Source organism: Pseudorasbora parva, chromosome 18 (genome assembly GCF_024679245.1).
Source record: "Pseudorasbora parva isolate DD20220531a chromosome 18, ASM2467924v1, whole genome shotgun sequence".
Taxonomy (NCBI): Eukaryota; Metazoa; Chordata; class Actinopteri; order Cypriniformes; family Gobionidae; genus Pseudorasbora; species Pseudorasbora parva.
In genome coordinates this window covers 26,374,200-26,393,459 of record NC_090189.1, presented here as the reverse complement: position 1 = coordinate 26,393,459, position 19,260 = coordinate 26,374,200, and the positions used below count along the sequence as shown (strand labels likewise).

The following is a 19,260-nucleotide window of genomic DNA, read 5'->3' as shown; positions in this document are numbered from 1 at the left end:
TAGCCTCCTCACGCACGCGATTGGCTGATGTGTGGGGGATAATGTGACAGTTCCATCAGTGCGCTCGGTTCAGACATTCAGCCTTAGTATTGGGGACGGTAAGTTCGTGCCATTTTCCTTGCACATTAATTTTCTTTCACGTTGTTGTTTTTTAATGATCGTGTCATGCTAATGCGCTTAATAAGCTTAGTTTTAACAATATTAAACCGATGAGAAAAAAAGCACTAAACGCTATGAGCTTTACTCTAAAGTGCATTAAGTCGGTGATATCAAATAGCCTAATGTTTAAAATGTTAAAGATTAGAAAAAGTGTGAATTATATCGTGTTGATGTTGCTTTTGTTTTTAGGTGGAATAAAGCCTAGCAGCCTAGTTTATTTTGGCAAATGATGTATATTTACAATTCAAATATTGAATGCCATTTTTCACCCATATGCAAATATTGGCAAATAACGTTAGCATCTAAAGATCACGATGAGAATTCAAAAATAAAGGAGTAAAAATACGAAAGCATAGGTCTTATAAGAGAAAAAAAATAAAGAACAAATCGATTAAATAACATAATTTGCATACATGTCAGTAAACATAAGAGGTTTTTGAGATTCATGCACCTGCATTAACGATTGATCTTTTTTGCCATGCTGTTTTGAAAATTGAATTATTCAAGTGTTAAATTTCAGATATCTTGTATCAAACTCTGCTAGCTGGAAGTTGATCTTTCTTATCATTGGATAACATTTGAATATTCCCTATAAGTCCACAAAAATAATTTTCCTATTGTTTTCCATTTCACGCCTCTGCTTCTGCTTTTCCAATTTGTGTTTCCTTCTTCATTTGCAAATTATTTTGCTATGTTCCCTTCTAATTTTTATTCAAATTGTACTACAAAGTCATTTTAAGTCCATGCGATTTTATGGAAGCCATGCATTTTCTGAACTCCTGTGAGTGTGTATATTGCAAAGGTTTGGCTGTTTTCGACTCACTGTATGATTTCCATTCACAGGCCACACCTTTTGATGCTTGGGAACTCTATGCTGAGAAATGGATGGCTTTCATGTGACCATTCGAACCTCAGCATCTTCTCTCTCAGGAACGTATGGCAGTGTTTGGATCTCTTTGGTTGGTACTCTGTGCGAGAGCCCTCCGGTAAGAGTGGAACAGCGTCTCTTGCCAGACTCAGTAAGACATTCGCCTTTTTTGAGCAGACTGAACGCAGATGAAATAAAGAAAGTTAACAGTACAGGTTCAAGTTTCCGAATACAATGCAACCATAACCACATAAGCCCATACAGTTTCAGAAATTAACTTTTTTATTAAGGAACAATATTTGGCTTTTATTTTCATGAAGGTGTATTCTTTTTGAACCACATTAACATTGTGCCTTACGTAAAAAACGAAAAAATGTCTCATTCATTTCAAATACAGAAGTAGTTGTAAATAACAACACATTCAAAAGTTATATATATATATATATATATATATATATATATATATATATATATATATATATATATATATATATATATATATATATATATATATATATATATATATATATACAGAGCTTGACATTAACTTTTTTGCTCACCAGCCACTGTGGCTAGTGGTTTTCCTAAATTACTAGCCACTCAGCATTTTCACTGGCCACAATTTTGTTGTTTGGAAATTACATTGTATATGTTTAAAGTTGACTTTGGCATGCTTAAATTACTTGATTTTGAGTAATTTTACCTGATTTAGAAGATTTAAAACCCTTTCAAACTTTCAAATGCAGAGTGACCCCCAAATCAACATTGTATATCAGCTGGGTGGCCAATATGATAGGCTAATATGAGAAAAGTAATATGATATGACAGGGCTCGACATTAAGCATTTTCATGTGCTTGTCCTTCGGACAAGTAAATCGTTCATTCACTTGTCCGAGTAGAAAATTTGCTTGTCCGGGAAAAAAAGTTCGATATTTTTTTCCTTTGTGTATGTGTGTGTGTTGTAAATATAATTTATTCTGAAGCAATATTCTCACCAGCGTTCAATCAGCTTTGACATATTATTTACATCTGCATCATTTCAAATTTGTGATATTTTGACCTTATATAAAGGGCATTTCCCCACCAAATCTTATTAAATATTTAAATATAGGCTATGCTTCAGGTTTCATTTTATATTGTTAAATTTGATCAATACATTAAATAAAAATAAGACAATATAAGGGCTGTTGAGAAATCAAATTAAATCATTTATACAGAAAAATTACAACTGCATTAAAAATGTTATGAGATTTGTAGTTTTGAATAGACAAATAAATATGTTGGAAAGTATGTTTAAACATTAAACTAAACCTCCAGTAGGTGGCAGCAGGTGTCCGTCTTAATGAGTGAGTCACTGAGTCGTTCATTCAAACGATTCATTCAAACGCTGAATCGTTCAGTTACGGTTCTACTGAACGATTTTCGCTGCTGAAATAGAACAAAAACACTCAAATTGCATCTAAAATGTAAGTGACTTTAAGTGAATGTTAATTACTTGTTTATTATTACTTATTACTTGTCATTTTCAGTCGTGATGGTATTCAGAAAAACAGCTTTCGCTCAAGTGTTGTGATTTCTCCTCGAGAGGCTGCACGAGTGTCAACAACGCGACCTTGTTATCGTCAGTTCATTATACATTATTATCCACTATCACTTACACTATTAATGCACAATCATTCATTCATTTTGGTGATTCGCTAGTTATTTTTTGTTTTAATCAGGCTCTTGTCCGTCGGACAAGTAAAATTCTCTTTTATATCGACAACTTTCCCGAACTCTGACCTTTCCCATGATCGCTATGGCAATGTAGAACAAGCCGTTAACGAACTTCCGGTTTACGTTAGTCTGTAGGCTACTGTTCTCAGCTAAACGCTTGGTTGTATTATCAGGATTCAGGAGTAGACTTTTATAACAACGCTTCAGGCAAAATGATCACATGTCCCAGATGGTCGCATGGATCTGACTGTCTTACAAGAACTTACTAATATCTGTATTACTAAGCGGTTCACCTGAGTTATGCGGTGCAGACATGCCACTGTGTGGTAGGCTTGGCTGTTCCTATGAACCACGCGAGAGTTACCTTCAGTCCATGCGCCTGTACATCGATTTTATTTTATTATAAATAAAGGTTTATTTTTTTTCTAGTTATTTATTTTGTTCACCCGCATCCGCATTCACCAATCAAATAGTATCCCGCGCCGCACTCGGTTGTGCAGGGTCCCGCGGGAGTGCAGGTCTATATTTGGATAGTAACGTTAGGCTGTGAGAGCGGTCTTGCTACACATTAAATCTGTAAATTATTGAAAACAATAAACATACCCCTTGCAAAAAATTATACAGTTTTACTGCAGTATTTTAAATAGTTTAAACTAATATATAAACTCAATAATTACATTTACAGCAATGAAATGTTAATTTTTATTACAATGCACTTAAATTCATTGAAGTTCATGCATCTATTTTCATATTGATTAAAAAAAGTCTTCTGACAATGTCTGACATGAACAACATTTCAACAATTACAAATATTAACATACAAATATTACTTCTACATCACAATTCTTGAGTTTATTTGAAGCTCGTTGGGCATTGAATGGACTGCGTAGGGTGCTAGGCAACATGTCTACAGAAGCAAGGTTTCGGAGGTGTGAGACCCAGACGCTCAGTGGCGTTCAGTGCTCATTAACCCCGGCGAGAGCAGCCTTAACTCGGCTAGTCCTTCTACCGACTGCCGCTGCCTGGCAGAAGCCCCTCCCATGAAGCAAATTGACGTCTGTTGTGTAGTGAATGAAGCGAATGGATTCAAAATGTTTACGCGTCCAACTTCGCGTGAATAGCACTATTTATTTGCGTCACTCGCGTCTGGTGTGAACGCAGCATAACTGTTATGTGTGCTAAACCGGAACTGAGACGGTATCTTTACCGTCAACCGGAAGTATCGAGTGTCATGGCGACGCCCACTAAGACTTGCAGGAAAGTTGTGGATATAACAAGGCATTTTCGCCCACAGGACTGCCGCATACTGGATGTTTTTCCTTTTCACACCATTCTTTGTAAACCCTAGAAATGGTTGTGCGTGAAATCCCAGTAACTGATCAGATTGTGAAATACTCAGACCGGCCCGTCTGGCACCAACGACCATGCTACGCTCAAAATTGCTTAAATTACCTTTCTTTCCCATTCTGACATTCAGTTTGGAGTTCAGGAGATTGTATTGACCAGGACCACACCCCTAAATGCATTGAAGCAACTGCCATGTGATTGGTAGATTATATAATTGCATTAATGAGAAATTGAACAGGTGTTCCTAATAAAATTTGTGTATAATTATTATGTATATTTACACACATGCACAATATATGTTAGACAATTTTTTATATTTATATATAAACTATTTATTTTTACTTATAATAATTATTATATATAAATATATACATATGTATACATGCAAATATTTCTTAAATATATACATATGTATGTATTTAAATATACATAATAATTATTCACAGTACACACAATAATACTCATTTAAAATATTATTAATTCCTGTGATTTTCAGCATCATTACTCCAGTATTCAGATCCTTCAGAAATCATTCTAATTACATAAACGATTCTTTTTATTATTAATGTTGAAACAAGTTTTCCTGGAAACCACAAGACATTTGTTCAGGATGGTTTGATGTATGCAAAGTTCAAAATAACCACTCGTTTGAAATAGAAATAATTTATTTACCATCACTTGATGAATACTTGCCCCAAACTTTTGAACAATATAGCTTACTAAACATTGATAATGTGTAACAAAGTTCAGGAAGCACCTTAAACCATTGCACACACACAAACGCACACAAAAACCCATCTTTTTCTGCAGTTTGCTTTCTAATCTAATTGTCTAATAAACCTGGCATTGTGTCTTACAAATTTAAATGGCTCTTTGACAAATTGCTTAGGTTATTCTTTTGTAAGTCAGTTTGGATAAAAACCAACTTACAAAGGTTTTTGCTAAAGGCACCTGTTAAATGCGTAAATTTAAATGTAAATAGTCTTTTTTTCTAACAGTTACAGGTCACTCCAGTACCTGCTGAGGCACTTTAACACATAATAAACCCAACTAGATATTGCCTATAGCATGTAATAATGTCATTTACTATGGCAGCAGTCTTTTAGACTGTGACCCCATAATAAATTAATCTTTCACAAATGCATGCAAATGTGTTTTTCTTTTTGAGACAGGCCTGTACAGTTGTCATCAAGCCTAAAGAGGAAGTTGGCGTGGTGGTTCTGTTGAGACTCCGTCTCGAGGCTCAGCCTGGCTTTCCGGATTTGAACTGGCACTGCCGGGATGTGCAGGTGAGACGGAGTTCTGAGGATCCTGAGACGGAGGTTTTTCCTTGTCATAAATGGATCCGGTCGGCAGATAGTTACGTTGAACTGCGGAATGACAAAGGTGAGTTTTGTCTGTTTCTTTTCTTATTCTTTTTTCTTTCTTTCATTAATTATTTTCATTACCTGGTTTCAAATTCTCTGAATCTTTCCCACAATACCTTTAGTCTGTCTGAAAAAGGAGGAAACATTAGCAATCCTAATCGATCACAGGGAGAGGGATCTCCAACAGAAACAACAGTTTATAAGGTAAAACATTTTTTACCCATCAATTAGAGCTGCATGTTTTTTTGTTCGTTTTTTAAACAGAGAACCGGAAACAGAGATCACGATTTTTCCATGTGTCAGAACAGACAGCTAAACAAACTAACATGTCATTTACCAAATGGGTTCTGACAAAATGTGAATTGCAACAGTCTATTTACAGTGTTTAAAGGAACATTCCACGTTTTTTGAAAATAGGCTCATTTTCAAACTCCCCTACAAACAGTTAAGTTTTTAAATCTATTCTCCGGAACTGGCTGTAAAACTTTTAGCATAGCTTAGCAATAATCATTGAATCTGATTAGACCATTAGCATCTCGCTCAAAAATGACTAAAGACTTTCAATATATTTCCTATTTTAAACTGGACTCTTCTGTAGTTACATTGTGTACTAAGATGGACAGAAAATTAAAAGTTGTGATTTTCTAGACCGATATGGCTAGGAACTACTCTTTTATTCCTACATAATAATCAAGGAACTTTGCTTCCATATCATGGGTGCAATGATATTACGCTGCGCCTGAAAATAGGCTAACTTCCGTCAACATAACAATATTATTTGCTCTATTATGATCGCTTACGTTGACATCAGTATTTATATCCGAACTATAAATTTTGTTTTAAAAAGTTTGATGTGAATACTTACAAAATGAAATAACAAATAAACAAATAAAGCGCATGGCGCAGGTGCATTTAGGTCGTGTCCGAATCCACTTTTACTACATTAACTAAAGAAAAGAGGGTCGACATGGTCCAAAAATGGTTGTACCTAGTCTCGTAATGAGTCATGGGTGTGTCATACCCCATTCCCTTTAAAAGCCAGTTGCGTTTGCACCATGGCGGAATCGCTATTCACATGGCAGAGTTTGCGAGCGGAAAGACTTTATACTTCTCTATAGAGAGGAATCCTTTTATTTATTTAAATTTTTGCAGAGTGTACATTAATTGTGCCCCCGCCTATAGGCGCATATTACTAACGCACCCTTTAAATAGCATAAAAATTCTGTGTTTTCAAATGTGTCAAAATAGCAATGCACCAACAATGTTTTCAGACCAGCACACCAACGCGATGGCATTTGCTATTCAAACAACGCTGGACATAATAATGATAACTGTCAGGCTGAAACAAGCAAAAAAACACTTGCATTGCGCCGGTGTATGATAGGACCCACCGTGTGGTTGTGGTTTGTAAAGCTGTTTCACACCTATGCATGATAACTGATCTCTCTGGTTCAGCCCCAGTGCAGATTTTAATGTTCTGGTTTGATTTTGTCAAATTTATTGATTAGTCTTGCTGCTGTACTTGTCTATCCATTTTTGTTTATTATTTTAATAAAGAAGTTGTTTTTTCTCTGTAGGTGGAGCACATTTGTTGAAGGTGGTCCTCACTGTGTAGACATGTCCAGTGTGACAGATCTAGGTTTCAACTTGAGTTACATCCGTCAACGGTATGGTTTCACCTTTTTAAAGCTACACTGCAAACTAGTTTGATATTAATTTAATATTATTTCATCTGAAATTGACAGTGGGATATTGTCACTCTTTTTGTCTGTCAGCCCAGTTAACAATGTGCACTACATAAAGGGATTTATTGAAAGAAGAACATCTTGGAGCAGCCTAAAGGAACTTGAGACATTCTTCCTTTTCAATGGACGGGAGAATACAATTGCCAGTATGCCAAACAAATAAATAGCATTTTACAATAAATAAAACTAAATAAATTTAACTACCTTTACTATCTATCTATCTATCTATCTATCTATCTATCTATCTATCTATCTATCTATCTATCTATCTATCTATCTATCTATCTATCTATCTATCTGTCTGTCTGTCTGTCTGTCTGTCTGTCTGTCTGTCTGTCTGTCTGTCTGTCTGTCTGTCTGTCTGTCTGTCTGTCTGTCTGTCTGTCTGTCTGTCTGTCTGTCTGTCTGTCTGTCTAACTTATAATTTAATATAATTTATTGATTAATAAAAAGTTTAAAAAGAGCAGAAAAAAATCTATTTAAAATTGTATATTTATTCAAAATATATTTTTTTAACTAACAATATAAATCTTTACTATCACTTTTTTATCAATTTAACAAATCCTTACTGAATAAAAGTATTAAATTCTATTTAAAAAAAGAAAGTGAAAAAATGACTTATGAACAGTAGTGTATATTGTTACAGTTTTCTCATTCACTTTGGTGCATTTCTCACATCACTATTTACATTTGCACTAGAACAAACTGCAAAATCTATTTGATAACCTGCAATAGCATGTCATTTGCTCAAAATGGAGAGCTCGTTCCTCAAAAGCAAGTATTCATGTCAATGAAAGTGTCAGTGTCATCAAGATGAAAAGTCCTGATACCATTGTTTTTGAACAAGATTGTCAAATGGCTTTGTCATGTTTTCTGTAAATGTTTTCCAATGCAAAAAAAAGTCAGATCTTGGTGACTACCTGAAAATGCTCAAGAAAGCACTACAGTATATACTATTTGCACAGGCATTTGAAAAAATACAGTAAAGTTACACATTACTGTATTTAGTGAGGTAACTGAGTACACTGATTATGTATGTTTCACATTTTTACTGCATATGCTCTTTGCAATCCTAATTTCTTCACAGCATTGTGCAAAAGAAAAAATACACCCTTATTTACAACAAACATAAACTCCCTTTGGGTAGAGCTGTGTACAACTGTGAACAATTAGTGCAGTACATATTAGAACTGAACATACAACATACATATAACTAATGCTTCACACGCTTCACAATGCTTCTCATCAGTGAAAGTTCAGATTCACCTGAGATACATTATTCAATTTAGAATGTAAAAATGTAAAAAATGTATGTGTAAAATTAGCTTGACAGATTTTGACATTTAGTTCAACATTTCTGTATGATGAAATGAGGACTATTGGAAGTGTTATATGGAATGACTATCCAGCATTAACAAGTATAGTTACAGTTTTTCTCAGTCGCTTTGGTACATTTCTCGAATCAAACTCACAATTTGCAAAACAGTAAGTGCATTTCTCAAAACAATTTGTACAAATAGCAAAACACCATGGATAACCTGCAAAAGCCACTCTCTTACTCACAATCCTTAGTTCATCTCTCAAAAGTAAATATCTGTGTCAATGAACATGTCAGTGCCATCAGAATGACAAGTCCTTGTGTCATTGCATACGGATAAGACAGTCAAATTGTTTAGTCATGTTGTCAATATAACAGTTTACTCTGGAGGGATGTTCTGATGGAAATATGGCTAAAGTTTTGATGACAATTATTGTCAATTGTAAGTTAAATCTTAGTGTATGTGTGAGTGTAATTGCAAGAGAATGGAAAAGATTCAAATTTACACTCTTACTGTTTGTACTGTATTTTATTGACAGAACATGTCATTGAGATACAGAAATGAAAAGACAGCACTGAATAACTGATTTAGAAAAAAAGTCTAATGGAAATATAGAAAGTATAGAAATATGCTTGACATATTATGATAACTTGTTCAACCCTTTTGCATGTAAAGACTTATGCTATGAATGTGTGTCTATATGTTGTGGGGGTGAGACTATTCAACAGAGACCCAATATAATACATTTTGATCAACATGACATAAGCAACTGATAATGTAGGAAACAACAGAGAATTGGACATAATCATTGGCATGGATGTACCAAAGCATTTGCAACTTGTTCAAAGAAATGAGAAACTGCTTTTTGGATGTGCACAAGTGACACAATGATGTGAGAATTGACCTGGTAGTTTTGAGAATTTAATTTCTGATCTGAGAAATGTACCAAAGCGACTGAGAAAAACTGTAATTTTGACTGACATGACGAGCAAACAGCAGAGAGTTTTATAAAAGCAATTGATGCATGTCCAAAAGCATTTGCAATTTGTTAGAAGGAATGAAAAACTGCTAGTATGATGCACAAATGAAATGACTAAATGTTGTGGAGGTTGAACTAACTGTTGTGCAAATGTAAATAGTGATGTGAGAAATGCACCAAAGTGACTGAGAAAAACTGTAAATAAAAGCTGTTCTTTTTTTACTTTTTACTTATCAAAGAATCCTGAAAAAAGGAGCACAGGTTAAAAAAAATAATAAGCAGCAAAATTGTTTAAAACATTGAAAATAAATCAGCAATTTCAGTGTGACACCGAAGACTTGAGTAATGATACTGAAAATTCAGTGTTGCTATCATAGGAATTATATATTTTAAAGTTTAAAAAAGAAGAAAAATATTATTTAAAATTGTAATAATATTTCACAATATTTTTTTCTGTATGTCTGATATATTACTTTATATATGATTATGTATTATATATGTGATATTTATTTATTTATTGTTGTGCATTTTTCTCATAGGCTATGTTCAGGCTCACTGGCACGAGGATGCGTTCTTTGGATATCAGTGCCTCAATGGTTGCAATCCTTTGTGTATCAGACAGATTCATAACCTGCCCCATAACCTGTCTGTCACTTCAGAGATGGTCAGACTGTTTCTACCAGAGGACTCATCATTGGAGCAGGAGATGGAGGTTTGTTTGTGTGCAAGTGTGAATTTCATGGCAATTGTATTTGTCACTTTGTGACATAATTGTCATTGTTTATAACTTGTATTTTCCACAGAGAGGACATGTGTATCTTCTGGATTATGAAGTGCTTGATCAGCTGCCCGCTAATATTGTCAATGAGAAACAGACCTACCTGTCTGCTCCCTTATGTTTGCTGCATTACAACAGACACGGAGAACTAAAGCCCATTGCCATACAAGTATGGTTTTATAACGGCTTTTTATTGTAATAGTCATCCATCTTTGATATTTATTTATTATATGTATTGACCAAATGAAAAATGAAATCTAAAACCTAATATTTCAGCTTCAGCAGGCTCCTGGTCCACATAATCCTGTTTTCTTGCCCTCTGATGCCGCACCGGATTGGTTGTTAGCAAAGATGTGGGTCCGTAATTCCGATTTCCTGGTCCATCAATTACTAACCCATTTCTTGCGCACTCACCTTTTTGGAGAGGTGTGCTGTACCGCCACGCTCAGACAGCTGCCGGAGATTCATCCTCTACACCAGGTAGAAACAGGCAATGCCCAACCCAAAGATACAGAACAAATTAATTCATCTTTCTCTGCAGAAGATATATTTACAGAAGGTGAAATCATTTTCCATTAATTTTTTTATGCTGTGTGAAAAATGTGCACTCTAAAAAATGTTGGATTGAAAATGGACAAACCCAAAAATGGGGTTGTTTGAATAGGTCCATTCACTGGGATCAAACAACCCAATTTCTGGGTTTGTCCATTTTCAACCCAACTTGGGTTGTTTTTAACCCAGCATTTTTTAGAGTGTGTGTTTCAATTATTCTACACATATTCACACCCAGATATAACACTCATAAGAAAGAAATGCTATTGTAATTATGGCATAGAAGTCATAAACATTGCATAAAAGTCATAATTATGAGAGGAAAGACAATTTGAAGACATAATGCTTTGGTAAATTATAAATATGACATGCTAGGTCAGATTTATGAAATAAAAAGTCAATAAAAAAAAATATGAATAACATTTATGTTTATTTTTTTGTCATTGACATTTTTATGTAATGATTATGAACTTTTAGATCATGATTTGGACTTTTTATACCAATTTAGAATGCTTTAAAATGTCATCATTTTGACTTTTCATGTCATAATCATGACTTTTGTAATTGTTTTATAAATGATCATTTTCAAAGCATTTCTTTTCTTTTGTGGCAGAAATTGACATAATTTCAATGTATGCCATAATTATGACTTTATCTCTTAATTTTGTCTATATTTTAATTAGATTTACCAAAGGATGTTTCTTGTAGAAATGTGCTTCCATAAACCCAAAACCATTAGGAAAGTAATATTACTATTTTCCTCGTTACCAACTTGTGTAATATAGATAATAATTCATTAGTCACTAAAATAATATTCATTTCAACTGAGATTTTTATTTTGTTTTAGCTTGCCGTTCCAGGCTTCTGTGGTTCATTTATAATTTTAATGCTTTGGGTAAAAGTGCTGGGCCTCAACATGTGCCTTTGTTTTTCAGCTCCTGATGCCTCATATCCGCAGCACACTTCAGATTAACATTCAGGCTAGAGCCACTCTTCTGGCCACAAAAGGTGTTTTTGACAAGGTTGGCTTGTTTATTATCTACTGTTTACTCTGTGAAGAAAGTAAAAAACAGAATATATTTTTACCTTCTGATTTAGTTTAATTTTACACAGTTTCTGATTCTGTTCTGTATAGTCAATAGCCTGTGGTGTGAAAGCAATTCCACTGCTGATTGCTCGAGGAACACAACGGCTCCGCTACAGCACAATGTGTGTCCCAGATGACATTAAAGAGAGAGGACTAGATAAACTACCTATCTCCTATTACGCACAAGATGCTCTCAGGGTCTGGGATGCTTTGCACAGGTACATCTTTAGCATTCAGCATTATTTGAATTTGCATCTTTAGGTTTGAAGCGAGCACATGATTTGTATTTCCCATTCAGGTTTGTTGCCGGCTGGATTCGTTTGTATTACTGTAACGATGAGGACGTCCAGCATGACTGTGAATTACAAAACTGGATTAAAGAGATCTTCACGGAGGGATTCCTTGGCCTCACTCACTTAGGTTTGTTGGGGAATGATAGATATACCCTGTTGAAAAAAACAGCATATACTGGTTAGGTATGTTTTGAAGCATGGCAGATGGTTTGAGCTGGTTTAAAGCTGGTCGAGTGCTTGTCCTAAGCAACTAGCTCCAACTCAGGACCAGCTTAAACCAGCTTAAGACCAACTAAGAACCAGCATAAACCAGCTCAAACCAGCTGCCAAGCTTCAAAATATACCTAACTAGCATATGCTGGGTTTTTCAACAGGGTAGGCCTTGCTTACACCAGGTAGCTATTATGTGCGTTTTGGTCTATCAGGTCTAAAAGGTTTTGAGCTTGTTTACTTGTTTACTCCTAAAACTAGGAGTGTAACGGTACACAAATCTGACGGTTTGGTACGTACCTCGGTTTTGAAGTCACGGTTCGGTACAATTTCGGTACAGCAGTTTTACAAAATTGCTTTTTATTTATTTTTATTCAGCAGTGACATATATACTGAAAAAATTGTGTCTGTCCATAAATTAATTCAGTTATAACTAATAATTTTCTTAAAGATAGTGTTGTAAACGATATAGGAAGCCCTTACTTAGTCAACCCATTGTAATATTAAAAGTTAACAACAGAGCCCAACTATTAGCCTCAATTCAGTTGTATATTTATAGATATAATAATCAACACTCATAAGCTTCACATAAGGCAGTTTTTGCATTAACTTCTAAATCTAATTATAATTTTTTTTCCCTCCAATTCGTTGTTGAAATATAATCATTTACACACGGCTGTCAAATCCTGACAAATTTATTTTAACATACATTAAATAAATAAAACATCACTAACAGGTTAAGTAGAATATAATGAATATATAGGCTAATATAGTGCATATATTTAGTGAAAAAGTTTGTTTCTCTAGTGAACTAACAGCTGTGGTCTCTGACTCTTAATGTCACATTAAAGTCAAAAACGCGTCCAAATGCGCTTAAAGCAAGCCGACTGTTAACTGTTAAAGATTGCATTCGTACCGTTCGGTACACATGTGCACTGAACCGAAAGCCCTGTAACGAAACGGTTCAGTACGAATACGTGTATCGTACCACTATCGAAAACACATTTGACCAGATTGCTTTCATAGTGTAAATGCTCATGTGGTTGGATGTGTTCAAACAGCCACAAAAGACTGCCTGCTCTCTACTTACTGACCTATTGTGCAAACAATATTGGGCGCGCACTAGCCAGACCGGATTAGTCACACCCTCCTGCGGTAGACTTAACCAATGAGATTGTTTGGATTTCCAAGCGGGAAATTCCTCTGGAGATTTTATGGCTCTTTCTTTCAAGCATGAATCAATGGGTCTGTGCCCATTCATACTCTAATTAATGTGACAAACACACACTGCACCCTCTGAATAAGTGACATAAATGAATGTGCAAGTCATGAAGTGAGCATTAATTTGATAGGAGACACAACATAAATGAGGCTACTCATAGGTAACTAGTAAGTTGCTCATAAGACGAATAGATGCAAAAACCAAGAGACCCTTTGCAACACGGTTTAAATAGTATTTTAAGGGTATTTTAGTTTTAAGGGTCCCTTCTCAAAAATAATCACTTTAGTGTCACAGCTCTCTCTGGAAATACCTTTGAGTCATAAACCAAGTCTTATGTGATGTTAAGCCTGGTAACGGAGGCCTTTCCTGTGCTATTGGGGGAAGGTCTGCTACTAAGCATAGAGCATGCAAAATATTTGTTAAATGTAGCACGTAATTATGTGTCTGATTTGTCTCAAGCGCTACAATACACTGTAATTTATCCACATTTCAGGGGGAGGGATTTACACAGAGGAGACAATTTAAACAAAGGAATGCAAATATTGTATAGATCAGGGGTGTTCAAACTTTACGATGCCAAGGACCCCCAAATATGATGCACCTTTATGGGGGACCCCCTAAAATCCATCTATATATTTTTATGTATGAAAAAACATTTAAACTGACATATAAAGTGGACATATAAACCTAAAGAAGAACGTGTTCAATTAAAAATTACTTGAATAAGTAACTTTCACATTAAATGTATGTAAGCAGCTTACTTACGTACCGCATTAAAGGCATAGTTCACTTTAAAATGAAAATTCTGTCATCCTTTACTCCCCCTCAAGTTGTTTCAAACCTGTATGAATTTCTTTCTTCAGCTGAACACAAGGGAAGATATTTTGAAGAATGTCAGTAACCAAACAGCTAACTGGAGCCACTGACTTCCATAGTATTTTTTTTTCCTACTATGGAAGCCAATGGCTCCAGTTAACTGTTTGTTTACTGACATTCTTTAAAAAATCTTCCCTTCTGTTCATCTGAAGAAAGAAATTCATACAAGTTTAAAACAACTTGAGGGTGAGTAAAGGATGACAGAATTTTCATTTTAAAGTGAACTATCCCTTTAAGAACTCTGCTCTACAAACCCGGGAGCATAGCCTGACAAGCCAGACCCACATCAAGATGTTTGGTCTGGAAACTCACCATAGACAGGGCTCAATCCGAGGGGTGTGATAAACAGTTGTCTTTCAAACCTCTGCACACGATAGGATAGCGCTACCACCAACCAGAGCAACGAAGGTGAAACAGAGCTTGTTGACAGATTAAACATTCGCCGTATCCGGTCAGCAAAACACATCTTCCCTTTTTAAGAATGACTTCAGTGCCGTTCTTTGTTCTTTTCTCAGAGAAAAGCTTAACTCCAAATCTTCCAGAGTCGCGCGGTCAAAGCTGTTTCGAAAGACCGCCGCCATTCGCCAGTTTCTGTTTTTACTAGAAGCACGCAAGCGCAACTCGGCCGTCGTCATTATGGCCCCGTCCACCGACTCTATACACGATGTGATTGGTCCGGCAAGAGTTGGGGAATACAGCTCAGAAGGGTATTGAGAGTTGCTAGACGACACTTGCGGGCAGATTAAAATTGCTGCCGCTAGGGTGCGTGTAGATTTTTAGGCTACCGGGAGCATACTATAGTGAGAAAAACTCACTAGCAAGATACAAAGCAAACATATACAATTCTAAATGGTATGTATATGGCAAACAAGGTGCGAAACGTTGTTATGTCAAGAGGTGCAATTCCCCAAAAAACATCATCTTTTTTATAAATGTATAGCTTGAAAAATAAACATTTAAAAAAGTAATAATTAAGGTGTGTACACTGGATGGTTGCACCACATTAGAGTCACTAAATTTAGAAATGTTCAAAACCATATGAAACCAACATGAATACAAAGATTAGGCCTCTAAGAACTTAAAACATTTTAAACTAGATTTTTAACTAGTCACTTTCACGAGCTATTTTCTTCATTTATTCTTCATAGCGATGATAAAATGCCTAAAATGATCTTTGCTTTACCTTCATATCATGTTCTCCAGGAGTCCCACAGTCATTTCAGTCCGCAGCCGAAATGTGCAAGTTTGTTACCATGGTGATCTTCTCCTGCTCGGCACTTCATGCAGCTGTGAACTTCTCTCAGGTATGCTCAGTTATTAATAAATGGACAGAGGTAGTCCGGAAAAGCATATTATGTCAACTTAGCTAATTCAAATGTACTAAAAAAATGGTTCACCTTCTTAAACCCATCTCCACATTTAGCTGGATTTTAACCTTTGGATACCGAACAGTCCAGCAGCCATGTCACGCCCCCCTTCTCAGACCAAAAACATAATGACTGAGGAGGAGCTTTTCTCCTTCCTTCCGGAGGTGAACTCCTCTTGCCACGTCCTTAGTGTCCTATCTCTACTGTCGCAGCCTGCCGTTGACTTTGTGAGTGTTAACACTGGCCTCCAGAGTATTGTTGTATGGACTTTACACTGTGTATTTATATACAGTGCTTTTGGATGCCGATGGGATGCTCATCTTGCAATTACTCCCTCTATAGGTACCCTTGTGCCATTATAATGAGTGGTACTTCCTCAGTGGTGCAACCGTCAAGCTTGTGGAGGAGGTCCAGAGAGAGCTGAAAATGATAGCAAAAGATATCGCTGACAGGAACAGCCAGCTGGTGGTGCCCTATCCTTACCTGTCTCCAGACTACATTGAGAACAGTGTGACTATTTGAGTTCACTGTCAAGTGGAATCATGAATTTTAAAAGTCTGAGATTAACTGTTAGCCCATTGTTTATATTGCAACAACCTGCTGTTCATTTACCATAGTTCATCTGTAACTGCAATTACAAAGTGTATTCTCAATGATATGTATTAAATTTGTGTCTGTTTTTTTATGTATGCATCTACACTTACCTAAAGGATTATTAGGAACACCTGTTCAGTTTCTCATTAATGCAATTACAGTTTTTCTCAACCGATTTGACACATTTCTCCAAATGAATGTAGTTGCTCTCAAAAATTTTAACACAACAATCTAAACACACTTATGTTGGCAAAACAGTTCAGTATTTACTGCATAATGAAGCACTGCAGTTTATTCTATTAATGCATTTATCAAAAATAAATACCAACATTAAAACTACAAGTGTGTTCTCTGTTGATTTTTTATTTTTTTTTATTTTTTTACAATCGCTGTGACAATATTCTCAATACTTTTAACAAATGTCCTAAACTCTTAACGCAGTTAGCACACCATCCGTCTGTGCTGTACTATTAACACGTTTATTGTTGCTTTTACACAAAATGCTAATAGTTAACACAAATTTAAAATGGTTGAACTTCTTTTACACACAAGCTCAACCAAGACTAAAATTATGGATATTTACTGCCAAATTTACTAATGATTTGACACTTTATGTCAGAACAGATAACACCTTGTTCTAAACATAACCTTATAGGCTAAAGTCAAAGTAAACAGCTGTTTATATTCTGCATTGAAATACAACTGTATCCCCTGAATTTTATTCCACTGCTACTGAGAAACAGCTGATTGAAGTTATGCAAATTATAAATCCCAACTGATTCCCATGAGGAATTGTTCAGGTGTTGATGTTCTTTCAATCACATAACCAGTAAATGAGAGTCTCTTTGGGCTTATATTGTGTGAAAAAGGAACAATATAACAATGTAAAGTTGTATATTGAAAGTAAGAAAAATGCCTGCATGAGGGAGAGGTATGTGTGGAATTTCTGTAATTCCATCTTCTGTTAGTGTTTGTATGACATTGTGTGCTATGATTGACTAAATATTCCTGTTGGAAGAGAACATGTGTTAGGGTTTTGGAAGACAACAGTGTATTGTGTGTATTATTATATTTTGAAAATTATTTTATTTTAGTTTACAATGTGTGATTTTTGAGCATGAAATTAACCATTTTGACAATTGTGTGTTGGTGCGTTAAGAGTTTAGGACATTTGTTAAAAGTATTGAAAAAATTGTCACAGCGATTGTAAAAAAAAAAAAAAAAAAAAAACTGTAATAAAACATTCAGCTGTACACTTAAAAAAATTATTTAGAAAAAAAGTTACCTGGTTGCCTAATTTTGAGTTCATTGAAATTAAAATTGAGATAATACAATGAACATTTGTTGAGATTCGACAACCTTTATTACAGTTTTTCTCGATTGCTTAAACACTATAACCAGGCATTTGAACTAAAATTTCAAAACCATAACGCCATTTATCAAAAAGCACACCCATTTCACTAAACTATAAACACTATTCCCTGTTTTGACACATGAGTCAGATTTGTTGAACTGTCACTGCAAAACTCTACACACAAATCCCTTAATTTCTCATTGCCTAGACCATGTGGTCATTTAGAAAGCACTAGCATTCAATATTGTTCACTCAAGTCAGCATAGTTTCAGCTCAATTAGCACACAATTACCCAGGTGAAAACACTAAAAGTCAAAATTTAACACACATCAATCAGAACTTTCAAGTTACATAAAAGTGCCAGAGTCAGTTCATTTGAGCTTTGGAACAATGGATCCTCAAAGAAATGAAGGAAAAGGTCGAGGAGGGAGAGGAAGAGGACGCCCTAACGAAACAAAAATATATTGCAGTATATTGGAAAATATCATGTAATACATTAGGCAATATATTCACATATATGGGATTTAATATTTATATTCTCCAATATATTACAATATATGAAAGCGGCAATCATTTGTATATTTTGCAATATATTACAGGACTATAAAATATATTGTATTATACCATCAATATATTATTCCATGTATTTAATATATATTTTAATATATTTCAAAATAGTATATTGGTAAATATATTTTCCTTTCGTAAGGGCGTGGGTGGTGAAGGAGGAGGAAGAGGACATGGTGAAGGAGGAGGGAGAGGAGGAGGAGGAGGAGGAGGAGGAGGAGGAGGAGGAGGAAGACGACAAGCAGTCTCGGATGAAATTAGAGCCAGTTTAGTTGATTATACGAGAGAAGTGCCAATCATATCCATATTCCACATTTTATCATAAGTGTGGGGACATGCACTGGTCTTGGTCTTGACTCGGTCTCGGCCCTTCAAAGTCTTGGTCTCGGCCCTTCAAAGTCTTGGTCTTGTCTTGGTCTCGGCCCTTCAAAGTCTTGGTCTTGTCTTGGTCTCGGCCCGTTAAAGTCTTGGACTTGTCTTGGTCTCGGTTTAGGTGGTCTTGACTACAACACTAGTGGAAAGTGTATGATCGAGAACCTTGATGCTTGTTCACCTCGTCCAGGCCATGTGTCAGTAGATGCGTGCCAGGGGTGGATCAGGCATGCAAGAGGATTTTACCCCCGCTGCCAGGCTAGGGCTAATATAGCCTGTGATGTGGATGAGATTCTCTGGCCTGACCCAGACCAAAGAAGGGAGGCTGAGGCGGAATACATTTTTTTGTTTTTGTTTTTTTTTGTACTGTGTAGTATGAATGAATGAATAAAAATGTGCCAATGTATCCATTGGTTGTGTCTTTTGTTCATCATGTGAAAAGGTTTGTGAGGAGGGGAACCACAAGTAACATAACTTACAAGTTTTGG

The 19,260-nt window shown here is 35.6% G+C and overlaps 1 protein-coding gene across 1 annotated transcript; it reads left to right on the top strand.

The window, feature by feature from the left end:
* Positions 1 to 49: 49 nt before the first annotated feature.
* On the top strand, positions 50 to 16,808 carry zgc:152891 (uncharacterized protein LOC767741 homolog). The gene is made up of 15 exons (XM_067423296.1): positions 50 to 98; positions 1,003 to 1,178; positions 5,263 to 5,476; positions 5,580 to 5,661; positions 7,035 to 7,124; positions 7,233 to 7,348; positions 10,040 to 10,212; positions 10,304 to 10,447; positions 10,555 to 10,758; positions 11,766 to 11,852; positions 11,966 to 12,135; positions 12,216 to 12,337; positions 15,722 to 15,822; positions 15,942 to 16,112; positions 16,228 to 16,808. Exons 2-15 carry the CDS (start codon positions 1,041 to 1,043, stop codon positions 16,405 to 16,407), a joined length of 1,992 nt encoding a protein of 663 aa, XP_067279397.1. The 5' UTR covers positions 50 to 98; positions 1,003 to 1,040; the 3' UTR covers positions 16,408 to 16,808.
* Positions 16,809 to 19,260: the final 2,452 nt, after the last annotated feature.

What these genes read in the sequence shown, in the direction of transcription:
- zgc:152891 (XM_067423296.1), top strand. Translation starts at nt 1,041, where the DNA reads ATGGATGGCTTTCATGTGACCATTCGAACCTCAGCATCTTCTCTCTCA. An exon ending in CAAAAGGTGTTTTTGACAAG is followed by an intron (nt 11,853 to 11,965) that starts GTTGGCTTGTTT and finishes TGTTCTGTATAG; the next exon opens with TCAATAGCCTGTGGTGTGAA. An exon ending in CGCAGCCTGCCGTTGACTTT is followed by an intron (nt 16,113 to 16,227) that starts GTGAGTGTTAAC and finishes CTCCCTCTATAG; the next exon opens with GTACCCTTGTGCCATTATAA.